This window comes from Neofelis nebulosa, chromosome 5, assembly GCF_028018385.1.
Source record: "Neofelis nebulosa isolate mNeoNeb1 chromosome 5, mNeoNeb1.pri, whole genome shotgun sequence".
NCBI classification, from domain to species: Eukaryota; Metazoa; Chordata; class Mammalia; order Carnivora; family Felidae; genus Neofelis; species Neofelis nebulosa.
The window spans coordinates 113455150-113468721 of record NC_080786.1 but is presented as its reverse complement, the minus strand read 5'-3'; the positions used below and the strand labels follow the sequence as shown (position 1 = coordinate 113468721).

At 41.9% G+C, this 13572-nt stretch overlaps 1 protein-coding gene across 3 annotated transcripts in view; it reads left to right on the top strand.

Annotated features, from left to right (window-relative positions):
• The window catches only part of CRYBG3 (crystallin beta-gamma domain containing 3), a 131027-nt gene that overhangs the window by 115838 nt on the left and 1617 nt on the right, over positions 1 to 13572 (top strand). For all 3 annotated transcript variants that reach the window (XM_058731653.1, XM_058731655.1, XM_058731654.1), the window contains 4 exons: positions 4248 to 4387; positions 7221 to 7344; positions 11080 to 11238; positions 12360 to 12519. In XM_058731653.1, the coding sequence (XP_058587636.1) occupies positions 4248 to 4387; positions 7221 to 7344; positions 11080 to 11238; positions 12360 to 12519 (583 nt within the window). The remainder of the gene's footprint in view (positions 1 to 4247; positions 4388 to 7220; positions 7345 to 11079; positions 11239 to 12359; positions 12520 to 13572) is intronic.

The window sequence follows — 13572 nt, the reverse complement described above, 5'->3', positions numbered from 1 at the left end:
TGAAGAGGTAAGCTGAAATGCTTTTTTAAAAGCTTAAGGGTGAAGATGTTGGAGAAAGTCCAACAGTAAAGGCAGGGGCTTATCTGTGGATTTTGATTATCTATCTTCAGTCACCAGTTTTAGTGGGTAATTTAGAATCTGCTGTTTTTACCTGCTGCTCTGGACTCCTGTAAGGACATTTCTTCCATAAGCTGTTGGGATGCTTCCAGTTTTTATTTTGCAGATAGCAGAAGAGGTGCCGAATCTTACCTGTGGTCACTCAGTGACTAGAGATGAAGCCCTATTCCTGACCCAGTTTGTGGTGTTTACTGAAGGAAAATCAGTGCTCCTGGACAGCCCTTTAAGGCTTACCTTACTGTCTCACTGCACACAGTGATTGTGACATTCTTTTACAGTATCCTCTAATCCCTAAATCTGTACTCTCCATTACCATACACTAGCCACGTCATTATTTCTTATTTATTTACATTAGATTTATAACATCATATTTATATTTAATATTTACTTAATTAAAATAAAACTAATTCAGTCCCTTGGTTACACAAGCCGAATTTCAAATGATCAGTGACCACATGTGGCTGATAAGTACAGATAAGCAGCATTTCTATCACTGCAGAAAGTGCTGTTGGATAGTACTTCATACCTTCTTCCCTCATCAGGTAACCTTTGCCACATAATGTAAAGAGAAACTAACTCACACATTTACCTGGAAATTTCTTTGGCATTCTTTTTCTATCTTTCCTTGTATTTCCGAGGAAGTATAGTTCATCTTTTCAAAGTGATATTTCCCTTCATGGACTGATTCCTAGTCAGAGGTTCTGTACTGATGGGAAACAATGGACTGGACATCTCGCTTCTTCCTTAGAACCATCCCTCTCATCTTACATTGTTGAGCTTTTTCTATCCTACGCCACTGTGCCCACAAACATTCTTATGGGCCACCAGCCCATTTCCCTCCTTCTCTTCACCAACATTCTCTAAAATGTGCAATCCCATGCACCCTGTCTACAATTTCTCACCACTCATTCCTCAGTCCCTATGACCTAGATTCCACCCCTCGTGTCTTGCACACCGCTCAGAGTTCTCTTACAGGTTTCTAGCTGCCTCCTGATCGCCCAGACCCCAGCAGCATTGCCACAGCCACCCTCTTCCTCCACATTGCAAACGTATTTGGTACTATGGATGACTCTTCCTTCGCCTTTCCTTTCCCCTTTATTTCCTTTTTCCTTGGTGTTTTCTTTTTAGCTGTGCTTTCATAGTACATTTACTCCACCGCCTCCACAGCCTCCTTTGTGTGTCTGCCCAGTTCTGCCCTCTTTTCCCTTTCCTCACCCCTACCCATCTCTGGTTGTCACCCAGATCCTGGGAGCTCCCACGCTCTTCATGCCTGCATGGGATTTGTTTCCCTGAAGCACAGATCCAAAAGTCCAGTCTTCGGTGGACATTTCTGTTAAGATTACCCTGTCTGTCCTGTCTGTCTGAACATTAAAAACACCCAGTTCTAAATAGAAGTTCTTAGCTTCATTTATTAGAAGTTCTTAGCTTACATTTCCCTCCAAATTTCCTTGTATGATAAGTTATACCATGGTGCGCCCAGCCACATCTTTGCATGTTGTCTTCTGTATTTACTCATTCCATTTGTTAGCCCTATGTCTGTTTTAGCACTGTGATAGATTTTCTGGCCATCCCTTGTTGACCAGTCCTAACCTTCCACCATCACCCCCCACCCCCCGCCCTGCTTCACCCCCAACACACAGACAGACACACACACACACACACTTTAGGGTCTGGCTCTTTCTTGGGACTGGAGTATTTTTCCCATCTACTTTCCATTTCTGTTTTCTTCACTCATGTTGTCTGATATATTTCCCAAAGTCCATTTAAATAAAAACACAGGGCTACCTGGGTGTCTCAGTTAAGCATCTCAGTTTTGGCTCAAGTCATGATCTCATGGTTTGTGACTTTGAGCCCCACATCAGGCTCTGAGCTGATAGTGCAGAGCCTCCTTGGGATTCTCTCTGTCTGCCTCTCCCCCTCTCTCTGCCCCTCCCCTGCTTGTGTGCCCTGCCTCAAATAAGTTTAAAAAAAGAAAAAAAAATACACATACATGCAAAATGTGCATAATAATCACCGATTTAAATTTTTGAGGGGCACCTGGGTGTCTCGGTTAAGTGTCTGACTTCAGCTCAGGTTGTGATCTTATGGTTCACGAGTTCAAGCCCCGCATTGGGCTCTGTGCTGACGGCTCAGAGCCTAGAGCCTGATTCAGATTCTGTGTCTGTCTCTGTCTGTCTGTCTGTCTCTCTCTATCTCTCTCTCCCCCCCTTCCCCACTCACACTGTCTCTCTCAAAAATAAACATTTTAAAAAGTTAAATTTTTGAATAAATAATACATTTCTAAGCTTCAAAAATCAAAAAGTACGAAAGGCATGTAGTCAAAACCTCAGCTCCCACTTTCATCTTTCAGATCCTTTTCTGATAGATAGTCATGGAGTAGTTTCGTTTCGTTTCGTTTCTTTTCTCTCTCTTTCTTTCTTTCTTTCTTTCTTTCTTTCTTTCTTTCTTTCAAGAAAATTGTTCATGTGTACACGTGCACATTATTTGTGGGCATGTGCATAAGTTTCCCCTTTAATGCACAAGTGGAAGCAGAAGAAATATGCTATTCCACACTACTGTTCACTGTATTTACCTCTAAGGAATATATCTTAGAGATCTTTCATAAAGATCTCCTTATTCTTTTTTACAGCTGTATTTCTCTATGAATGTACCATAACTTATTTAGCCAGTCTCCTTTTGATGGATATTTAAGTCATCTGTATCCTTTGTTATTCCAAACACTGCTGCAAAGAATAATGCTTTCATAATTCATCTTGCTCTTACGCAAAGTCAGTTGTTTATTTACTGTTCTTTGAACATCCACATTCCCTGCTCCTAGTGCTCTGTTTCTCATGTACCAATTACAGATACTTTCCTAGTCCCCTGTCCAGAAGCCTTCAAGGACTCCCCATTGGCAGTAAATCTGTCTCTGCCCTGTTAGTGACAAGGAGAAGCAGACAGTTCAATACCCCCTAGCAAACAGTGGGGGTACTTGACACTGTTTCCTTTTGGACTCTATTCTAGTTATATGGATCTATTTGCTATTCCCTTAACATGTTGCATGCATTTCTGTCTCCCTTCCTTCGTATAGAGTGCCTTCCCTCCATTCTCTCTGGGCCTGTCCAAATCATGGCATCCTTGAAGACTGAGCTCACATACCACGACATCCACCTTTGTGAAGCTTCCTTGATCCTTACTCCTTTCTGCTAAAAAAAAAGCATCAAGTCTTCTGTATTCTGAGAACTTTCACAGAGCATATCCTTTTCTACCCTGGATTACATTTCAATACCTGTGCAATTCTACAATTTTAGTTACTAGTTAGTAATGACCCAGACACAAGGATGGTGCCTTGCTTTGTCTTCTCATCCCTGAAAAGTCTTCTAGCATGGTGTCTTGCATACACCAATGAGTGAAAAAGAGCAAAGTTGGTTCTGTTCTTCTCTGACACAAGGAGTTGGGGAATACTTACTTTGAATGTAGGTATCACTCCTGCCCCTGTGCATTTTGGCTTTTGGTTGTTGTTAAATTAAAAATGCCTTTTTCTGGGCTGCCTGGGTGGCCCAGTTGCTTGAGCATCTGACTCTTGATTTTAGGTCAGGTCATGATCTTACAGTCACGGGATTGAGAGCCCCATGTTGGGCTCCATGCTAAGCATGGAACCTGCTTGAGATTCTCTCTCCCTCTGCCCCTCTCCTCATTCTCTTTCTCTCTCAAAAAAAGAAAAAGAATGCCTTTTTCTTCCTCCTAGGAATGAGTTTAAGAGCCTGGAGCCATCATGTGTTGGATTCTCAGTGACTGCTCCTGTGGCTTTCTGGGGAAATGGTGCCGTTCCATTCCATGTTCATCCTGTTACCAGCTGAAAGTGCTGGCAAGACCAAAATGTCCGTATTATAGCACAGCTAGACCTTAATTGGAACCAAGTGTCCATTTCCATTATGAGACTAAGATTGCTGTTCTAAACCTCCGAACAAAAATTATGAGTAGAATTTAGTCTCACCTGTGCAGTTTTGACTATAACATCATTAGAGGGTAGAGCAGTAAACTGTATGCATTCAAGAATACGGTGGATCCTGGGTACCCTGTGTTGTGACTGGGAAGTCACTGGAGAATGGCCACCCTGTATGGTGATGCTTTCTCTTTTTTGCTGTTAGGTTTTTGAAGAACCCTCCATTAGCCTTTTTGCTCTGGAACACTGTGAGGGAAGAGAGTTACATCTAGAAGAGGCTGTGAACTCTGTTCTGAACAAGGACCTGCACTTTTACACCCAGTCTGTATGGGTAAAAAGTGGACTGTAAGTATGGGACAAAGGTATGGCCTGGTTCATTTACTGTTTTAGGAGAGAGCTGCACAGTTGCTTTTTTTTTTTTTTTTTTTTTTTTTTTTTTCCCATTTATTTTGAGAGCGAGCAAGTGCCAGCAGGGGACAGACAGGGGCGGGGGGGGGGGGGGAACGGGGAGGGGAAGGAGAATTCCAAGCAGGCTTCATACTATCAGTGCAGAGCCTGATGTGGGGCTCGAACTCACGACTGTGAGATCCTGACCTGAGCTGAAATCAAGGAGAGTCGGATGCTCAACCAGCTGAGCCATGCAGCCACCCAAGCACAGTTGCTTTTTATCTCTCCACTGCTATTGTTGTCTGGTCTGGAGATGCTATTATTCCTTTTCTTTCTCAACGTAACAAGAGTAGTATCTGTTCACATAAGATTAGGCCGTGGATTAGGTCCAATATATAGTAACATGCGGCAGTCTGGGAGAAGAGCCCTTTGGGAGAGATGGGCTGCCCTGTGTTGATAGCATGTGTCTTAGAGTAGGTGGACCAGGTGACCTTGACTGGTTGAGACCACTGCCTGCCTAAGATAACCGACTATTTCTCACACTGGAAGTGTGTTGTTGTGTTTTGATTTGACGTCCTGTTTGTTCTAGAGCCTTTTGCTCCAGGGTACTTCTTTTCATGCTGAGGGTTCTGGTGAATCTAGCCCACCCACCAGTGTTGCTGTCCATTCAGGTTGTCAGGGTGGATCCAGGTTGTGTGGGGCCTGCACTTATACAATCCAGGAGACCGCTTTAAGAAAAGGAATGAAAAATGACAGATACATAAATTAGGTATGAACTTGCATATTTATTTAGAACAAAGATGGTAAGAGGCCTGGCAGTGAGAGTCCCAGAGGTTGAGGCCCTAAGACTTCCTGGGAGATCTGCTTCTCAGGACCTATCTGGAGAGTGGCACAAGAGCCTGCCCTGCCTCCTGCACTGTTGCTGTTTTGGTATCAAAAGTGAACTAAAAGACCGCACATAGCTCTTGATGATTAATATAAAGATGATTGTTTTTATTTCTTATGACTTTTAAATTGTGTGATAATCAACTCTGCTTATTTAAGTGTCTGGGGATAACAGAAGAGAAAGCCAAGAATATAAATTGATTTGAAAATTAAGTCAACTATTATAATAAATGAAGTTTGAATAGTCACCTGTATAGCAATTTTTCTTCTTCAGAGCATTTGACATTGGTGTTTCTTAACCATAAATTGACTTACTCTCTCTAAGCATAATAATTCCCATACTAGATACTAGTATATTATTTACCACTTAACTAAGTCTTTTGAATTCTACATCCTGGTGATAATATGACTTTCACAGCATTTTTACACTTTACTTTCCTAAGTGGAACTGATAATTATTGACTCACCTGTTGTAATTTCTTACCATTTCTTATTTCACTCTTTTGTAGAAAACTGGTACTATTTTACCTTGACATTATTTCTTCTCTTTAGCTTATTATCCACCTACTCTGCCTGTTCTGGATTCTCTAAGAGAAAATCAGTATACAGAGTAAGGAATAGAGAATGCTGTCTGAAGGTTTTCCTAGGCTGCAGATGGCTCAGAATAGGACTTAATGCACAGCCAGCTGCCCTGTTGACACATTTTGTTTTGTTTAATCCCCGTATTATCCCATATCTCCAATTTGTCAAGCTTTAACGCTTTTTAGCTGTGGAATCCATTAAGATTAATGTATGGTGCAGTGTAGTTTATTAAAGTCTTGCCTTATAACTGAAACTTCCCTGCCTATTTAAAAAGTCTGCACAGCTGGAGAGGTAGATGAGCCTCTCCATAGTTTAGATTCGTGTATGTAAGAAGGGGCAGAGGGAAGGCCAAATATCCTATTCATCTCTCCATGAAAAATCAGGCCAAGCCTGATCTTGATTGTGGGAAGCAAGCAGAGTGCTTTGGTCTGAACCAGGCAAGGTAGCCACCTCATCTTCCACACATATTTTCTGAAAGCACTGTTTGTGGTGACGTTGAGTCCTGAGAATTTCAGATCTTCTTGGCAATCCCAGTTTATTATAAACCTTAGCTGTTGAGCTAAATCAGGGCTCAGCAAACTTTTTCCGTAAAGGACCAGATGATGATTTCAGTTTGTTGGCCATCCTAGCTCAGTCACAACTATTCACATGCCAGTCAGTAAAAGAATGAATGTGGCCACTTAAGTCTTGAGACTCCCCTCAAGGCCCTGAACGCTTCTACATGCTTTAACTTGGCCCCAGTTGGAGGCCTCAAGGGCAGTGAGCAGGCTTTGCAACAGAGCTGGGCCTTAAAGCAAGAGAGTGGATTTCTGTAGATAATTTTCAGTTGTCCTTGGTGACCTTGGAGAAGTTATAGAAGGAGGTGTGCCTGGGAGTTCCCTGGAACCACCTAGAGAGACCCTGAAGGACACCCGGCGATGAGCCTACGATGGGAGAGTAAACCTAGTATTTTGTAACTGGTAAGAGGGAAAGGCTGTGGTCTGTCTTTGAATGTTAAACTGTTACCAAAAAAAAAAAAAAAAAAAAAAAAAAAAAAAAGACAGCATTATCAAAGAAACACAGAATTTTAGACCCGGAGGGAACCTTGTTTTAGAAGTAAGGAAACCAGAATCCTAACTGAAATGCAAATCTTCTGAGCCCCAGTGCAGTGGGCTTTCTCCCGGTCCCTCCTATCCTTTCTGTTAAAAAACAGTTATACATTTTTTCTTTGAAAATCTACAAACCCAGAAGTCTTAAAGAATGAACCTTGTATACAAGAAGGTGTTTTTGATAAGAGATTGCTTTTTGTTTTTAAGTATTCTGTTTTTTTCCTGCTTTTATATAGGTGGATAGCTTATGAAGGATCCAATTTCTTAGGAAGACAAATCCTACTCGAGCCTAATGAGATCCCAAATTGGACAGCATTCAGTGGATGGAAAACAATTGGTTCCCTCCGTCCTATGAAGCAGGTAAGGAGGAGAGAAAAAACCCATAAGATCCAAAATAGCTTGATTTTTGTAGTACAAATGTCATGAACCACAGCATCTGAAATATTGACCATTTAGTTTGACATTTATGTTACAAGGGGATCACATTAGGATGAGAAATCTTGTAGATGTTAACCAATTCATTAAATTGTATCTAAGGTCAATGTTGGGTTTTAGGTTTGAGTCCACAATCTTACTGACCTTGTTGACCTTTCATGGAAAAAATAAATATCATGAGGTCTGTGGAAAGCAAATGAAACAATGAAGTCGGAGACTGCCCTAGTTTTACTTTCTAAGTACTTGGGTGTTTTCCCCTACTTAATAAAACTCAGGATGGATCTTACACACCTACTGCTTGTCATTCTTCCGTTCAAAAGCTTCTGGGTCACAGAAAGGAAATATCAGCATGTGTGGAGCCATGGGAGGTTTCACAGAAGGTGGGAAAGCCAAGCCAGGCGATCAGGTGCGATCGTCAGTGGATATGCCATTTGACTTCTAATTTGAAAGACTTCTCACTTGATTCCAACAACAGCCCTTTAAGGTAGGAGTTGTTATTCCCATTTTCCAGATGGGAAAATAAAGGTCAGAGAGGTAAAGCAAATTAGCAAAAGTCCTCCAACTGTCAGAACCAGGATTTGAACACAGATTTATTTTCTAAAATTTGTGTTGAGCAGCCATATGCTTAACTTCGTCCAAAATAAGATCAGCATTTACAGAGTGGCACCATACATTCCAGGCACTGAGCTGAGGGTGGCATAGTGGATAGAAGTGCTGAGGCTCTGATGTTCAGATTGGACATATGGCAGCCAGTAAGTGGTCTTGCTGCCCCCGCCTCCTGCCACACACACATCCACACTGTGCCCATTCCTACCACTCTCTGGTTCTGTTGGTTCAAATCCTGGCTCTGCCACTTGTAAGCAGTGTGACTTTGGGTGAGTCACTTCACTTCCTGGCACCTCAGATTCCTCTCATGAAACAGCAATCCCCTTGCTCACCTCTCAGTATTGTGAGAATTAAATAAGAACATGTATGTAAAGAGCCTGACACGACATCTGGCTTACATTACTGTGGGAACACATTTATTTTGAAAGTTCCTTCATCAGTGTCCCTTGAAAGAATCAGAGATGCTCTTCTGAGTCACACTAAACGTGAGCAGGCTTTTCCTGGCAAAGAGTTGGTGGTACAGGATTTTGTGACCTTCACATCTCGCTTATTCCTCACTCCGGTCACATGAGATGGTGGGTAATCCTACTGAAAACCATAGGAAAAAGCAAGGCAGAAGTGGGAATTCAGTTTAGCTTTTCCCAACTATATAATAATGCTTAATCCTATGTTGTTAGGAACTTTAGAGGCCAACCTAGACGCTAAGACTATCCTCTCACTTGTGAAACATAGCTCCTTACTGGAGAAGGTCTCTGTGATTGTTCAGGGTCCCGAGATCAAGGATAGCTAGAACAACGGCCTCTAATTTCACATAAAAGTTTTTTGACAGTTAACACTGTGTTGTTATTGTGTTGTGCTTTAGGACCTGATTCCCATTCTGGTTTAATCAATTTTAAGAATATTTTTATAGATTATTTTGTCTTTGTTTATTTAGGCCACAGCTTTAGAACCCAGCAAAGGAATTCTGGGTTTCTAAAACAGTATTATTATGGGTCATTTCCGTTTTGGTAAGGCTCTCGGTACTGCTGTAATTCATCTTCTTGTATGGAAATTCAGGAATAATTAAAATGCGATCCTCTTTGAGTTTGGGAATTAGGAAGTCACTAAGGCACTTATAATGCACATCACTATTTTAAAGTGTAATTACAGAAGAGTCAGACTACAAGTGTGTAATAAGGGTAATTAGTACTTTGAGTTAATTGATTAAAACTGTAATGTTTGGTCCTAACATAATTGGAATTGTGTCCTCTGTGAAGGTCACACCTCACGCCTGTTTTCTGTGTGCAAAGTAAAGAAACTAATAAAGCTGTACTGAAGCCTCAAGAATTAAAAATTGGCAGTGGGAGACTTATGGAATTATATCCCTCCTATAAACTTATTATCAATCACAGATATTTAAGCACATTCATTACTGTGTCAGTATGAATGTGGAAGTGGTGCTCTGAAGCATTGAAAACATTTTGCTAGTAGAGGTCTTTTTTACCGGCTTTAAATGGCCAGATACAAATGTGTCCTTCTATTTGCCTAAGTACCCAGAATGTTTATTTCCTTAGAAAGGCCGAACATGGCACCAATATACCAAAATTCAGCTGGCTTTCAGTTGATCTGAGTTTCAAAAGAGTAGAATATGGCGTGCTTACCATGATACATTATTGCATTTACCTAGCAGTTGGGTTTCTCAGAGTGGAAGTGCTTCCTTATTAAATAGATGGTTTGTTATTATCTAGCAGAATTCTGATTAGGGTGCCAGCATATGACCCAAGGTGGGGATGTGGAGTGTCTTGTATTTTATTTCATTAAGACAGGAGGCCTATGGCTAAAAAAATGGTTTCTGGGGAGTTTCCGTCCTATGCTGTGTCCCTTCCTTCTCTAACTTAATTCACACCACCACCTTCTCTTGTTCTCTGTGTCTGAGGGTAATTAGTACACATAAGCAAACCTTAGAGCATCATGGTTAAGAGGGACAGTTTTGGTGAAGGCCAACCTGGCTTCTGCACATCTGTGTTAACTTTGTAAATCTGGCTCATAATTGTACTTTCTTTTTTTTTTTTTTTTTTTTTTTTCAACGTTTTTAATTTATTTTTGGGACAGAGAGAGACAGAGCATGAACGGGGGAGGGGCAGAGAGAGAGGGAGACACAGCATCGGAAACAGGCTCCAGGCTCCGAGCCATCAGCCCAGAGCCTGACGCGGGGCTCGAACTCACGGACTGCGAGATCGTGACCTGGCTGAAGTCGGACGCTTAACCGACTGCGCCATCCAGGCGCCCCATAATTGTACTTTCTTAAAGGGTTCTTCTGGTTATTGACTTGGAAAGATAATACAATAGCCCAGAAAGCATTTATTTTAGCACACTGGTTGACATATACTAAGCTCTCAATAAATATTAACTATTATCCTTAGAGGCAAGTCCTAGATTTAATATTGTATTTGAAAACTTTGTATATGTATTCCAGGCCCAGGGGATGAAGTTCTTGAATACCCACATAGTGATTAAACATACATAGTCTCTTCTCTTGAAGTGTGAAGGTCCACAACGTATAAATTAAACACACTACCACAGCTGCTCAGGCCCTCAGCTACCTGGGTTTTTCAAGACTTTCACAGCAGGCGTTTGGCACTTAACAGTAGCTCAAACAGTGGGTCTCATTATTGCAGTATTCGCTAAGTTGTTGTTAGAGCCTTGTAGGTGGCCAGTATCTCCCCCTCCTCCTCTTCCCCTTGCTTTCCCAGCACAGATGGGACACCCTGGTTCCTGAATGAAACTGAGCAAGTCCGGCATGCTTCACCGCCCCTTGCCATGTGGCATTTTAATGAATGAAACTATTACCTTTCACTTTTCCAAAAGGGCCCTGTTGAGAAAAGTGTTCAGTGACCTGAGGTCTGTCAGTAGAAAAATAGTAACTTAAACATACTGACTCAAGGGAGGAAGGGCGCAAGTGCATAGCAAGCCGAATTCCGTCACTGCCTGCCTTCTAAGCTGCTCTCCTGTGGAAGGCTTGATTGCCAGGTTCATAATGTTTTTTCCTAATTGGCGGTCTCTCCCCTGTGCTAGCCTGCAGTGTACATCAGAATAAGGAACCGGGCCCAGGATGAGTACCTGACCGTCACTGGCAATGTCGCTGACACAAGGGCAACATCTGTGTGCGTTTCTCCCTATAGCGGCAAGACCACTCAGGTTTGGCACTACTGCCGAGGACTCTTCAAGTCCAAGGTAACCACCCACTGATACCTCGCCCTGCCTTTTGGCTTTTTCTTTTGGAAACCAGAATCTTGCCCGATCAGATGGGAGTATAAAATAATGCAAAGGTCGGGGCACCTGGGTGTCTCAGTCGGTTGAGCGACTGCGGCTCAGGTCAGGATCTCGGTCCGTGAGTTCGAGCCCCGCGTTGGGCTCTGTGCTGACAGCTCAGAGCCTGGAGCCTGCTTCGGATTCTTTGTCTCCCTTTCTCTCTGCCCCTGCCCTCGCACTCGGTCTCTCAAAAAGTGTATAAACATTTAAAAAAATATTTAAAATAATGCACCTTCCTAGAAACAGTTGCATGATTATTCAGATACTGTGATGTATATTACTAAGGCTTTTCAGTGAAATCGATTTAGAAACTGAATTTTCTAGATGGGAAAATTCTCTATTTGAAGTGAAAAACTAAGGTTATCACACACTGGATATGCCTAAATGATTTTTAAAACCAGTGACAACTCACTGGATTCAACTGGACATTGTGCTTTTGTGACACATTCCTTACTGTGGCCCAGGTAAAATCAGGTGTCTGTGATTTAAACATGTTGAACCTTTCACTCTGAAAATACACAAGGAAGCAGTAGTACAAGAAGTTGTTACTGGAGAAAGCTTAGAAAAACCAAGTTTACATTTGTGATGCTCCATTACATTTGATGCTCTGGGGAACAGAACACCAGTTTTATTATGTCACCAATGGATTGCCTACCTTTTTCTCATCAACAAAAATGAAAAGCACTTAAGAGTAATTATCATATGGCTATCTAGCACATCACGGATGCTTTTATAGGAAAACCAAGCTCCAGTGATCCGATACGTTTATGCTAATAAACATTTAATTGTAATGCAGCAAACCTTCATTGACCATCTGTTGTCAGATGCAGGTATCCTTTTAAAAAATGAGCACCTCTATTTCAGTAGATCTATTTCTGTACCATCTCCTTCTCTCAGCCATAAAGAAGACGTAAAAAGTTAGTGGAATTGTAACTATGCTATACAGTCTTCTTTTTTAGATGAGAGTTGTGTAAAGAAAAGGGACCCCGTTCGCTTGATTTGAGATAACACAGTGCTGCCAATTTTCTTCCTAATCCTCTTAGGCCAGTGATACATGCCTGGATGTGATTGGTGGCCGGGACACACCTGGAGCCAAAGTGGCTCTATGGACCGAACACGGACAGTTCCGGCAGAAGTGGAGGCTGAACAGAAATGGAACCATCAGCTCCTATCTCAGTGATCAGCTTGTCCTTGATGTTAAAGGTGGGCCTTTGTTTTTTTTAATTTTTTTTTTTTTTAACGTTTTTTTTTATTTTTGAGACAGAGAGAGACAAAGCATGAACGGGGGAGGGTCAGAGAGAGGGAGACACAGAATCCGAAACAGGCTCCAGGCTCTGAGCTGTCAGCACAGAGCCCGACACGGGGCTTGAACTCACGGACCGCGAGATCATGACCTGAGCCGAAGTCGGCCGCTTAACCGACTGAGCCACCCAGGCGCCCCTTAAATATTTTTTTTTTAATTTTTTTTTTAACGTTTTTTTTATTTTTGAGACAGAGAGAGACAAAGCATGAACGGGGGAGGGTCAGAGAGAGGGAGAAAGGTGGGCCTTTGAACAAACCCACAGGACAAACGTTGTGTGTCCCTGGATGTAATTTAAATTCCAAACCTCCTCCTCTTCCTGGGTAAAAGAAATACTAAGTTATTTCTAATTATTCTTGAAAAGAGATAACGCTGTTTTAATGAACAAAACAATTAGCTACTTGGATCAAGTAGGAAAAGCCTAAGGACAAACCTTAGAAGGTTTTTGTACATTAGTACAGTTGTAAAATTCTCATTTGCTGCGTGATCTTTGAGAACATTTGTAAATGTGAAGCTTCATCAACTGTAAGATGTCCTGTTTCTTAGAAAGAAACCGCTTTTTGCTGTGAACTGCTGTACTCCTTAAAAACCCTCAGTTAAAACTGACGGTGGGTATTGTTCAAGCTTGTTTATTAGCAGGGTCCAGGCTGTTGCTTTAACTGGCTTAGTCATAGCCACTGTCCGTGTGGAAGCAAAATCACAGCCCCTGACATTCAGCCAGAGCTGCCTCCGACCCAGCGCTTTGACTGCAAAAGCAGTGTGCCCCAACAAAGCGATTCTGAACAACAATTTACACCCCTTAGTTTTTCAGTTTGAGCCATGATAAGGTCCGGTTTGAGGTTAATAACAGCTAAGCTTATTTAAACTCAGTTTTCCATCTCAGGCTGCTCTGTAAATCAAATATTAGTCTACCACTCAATGGGCTGAACAAAAGCTTGTGAACATGCTTAAGCACC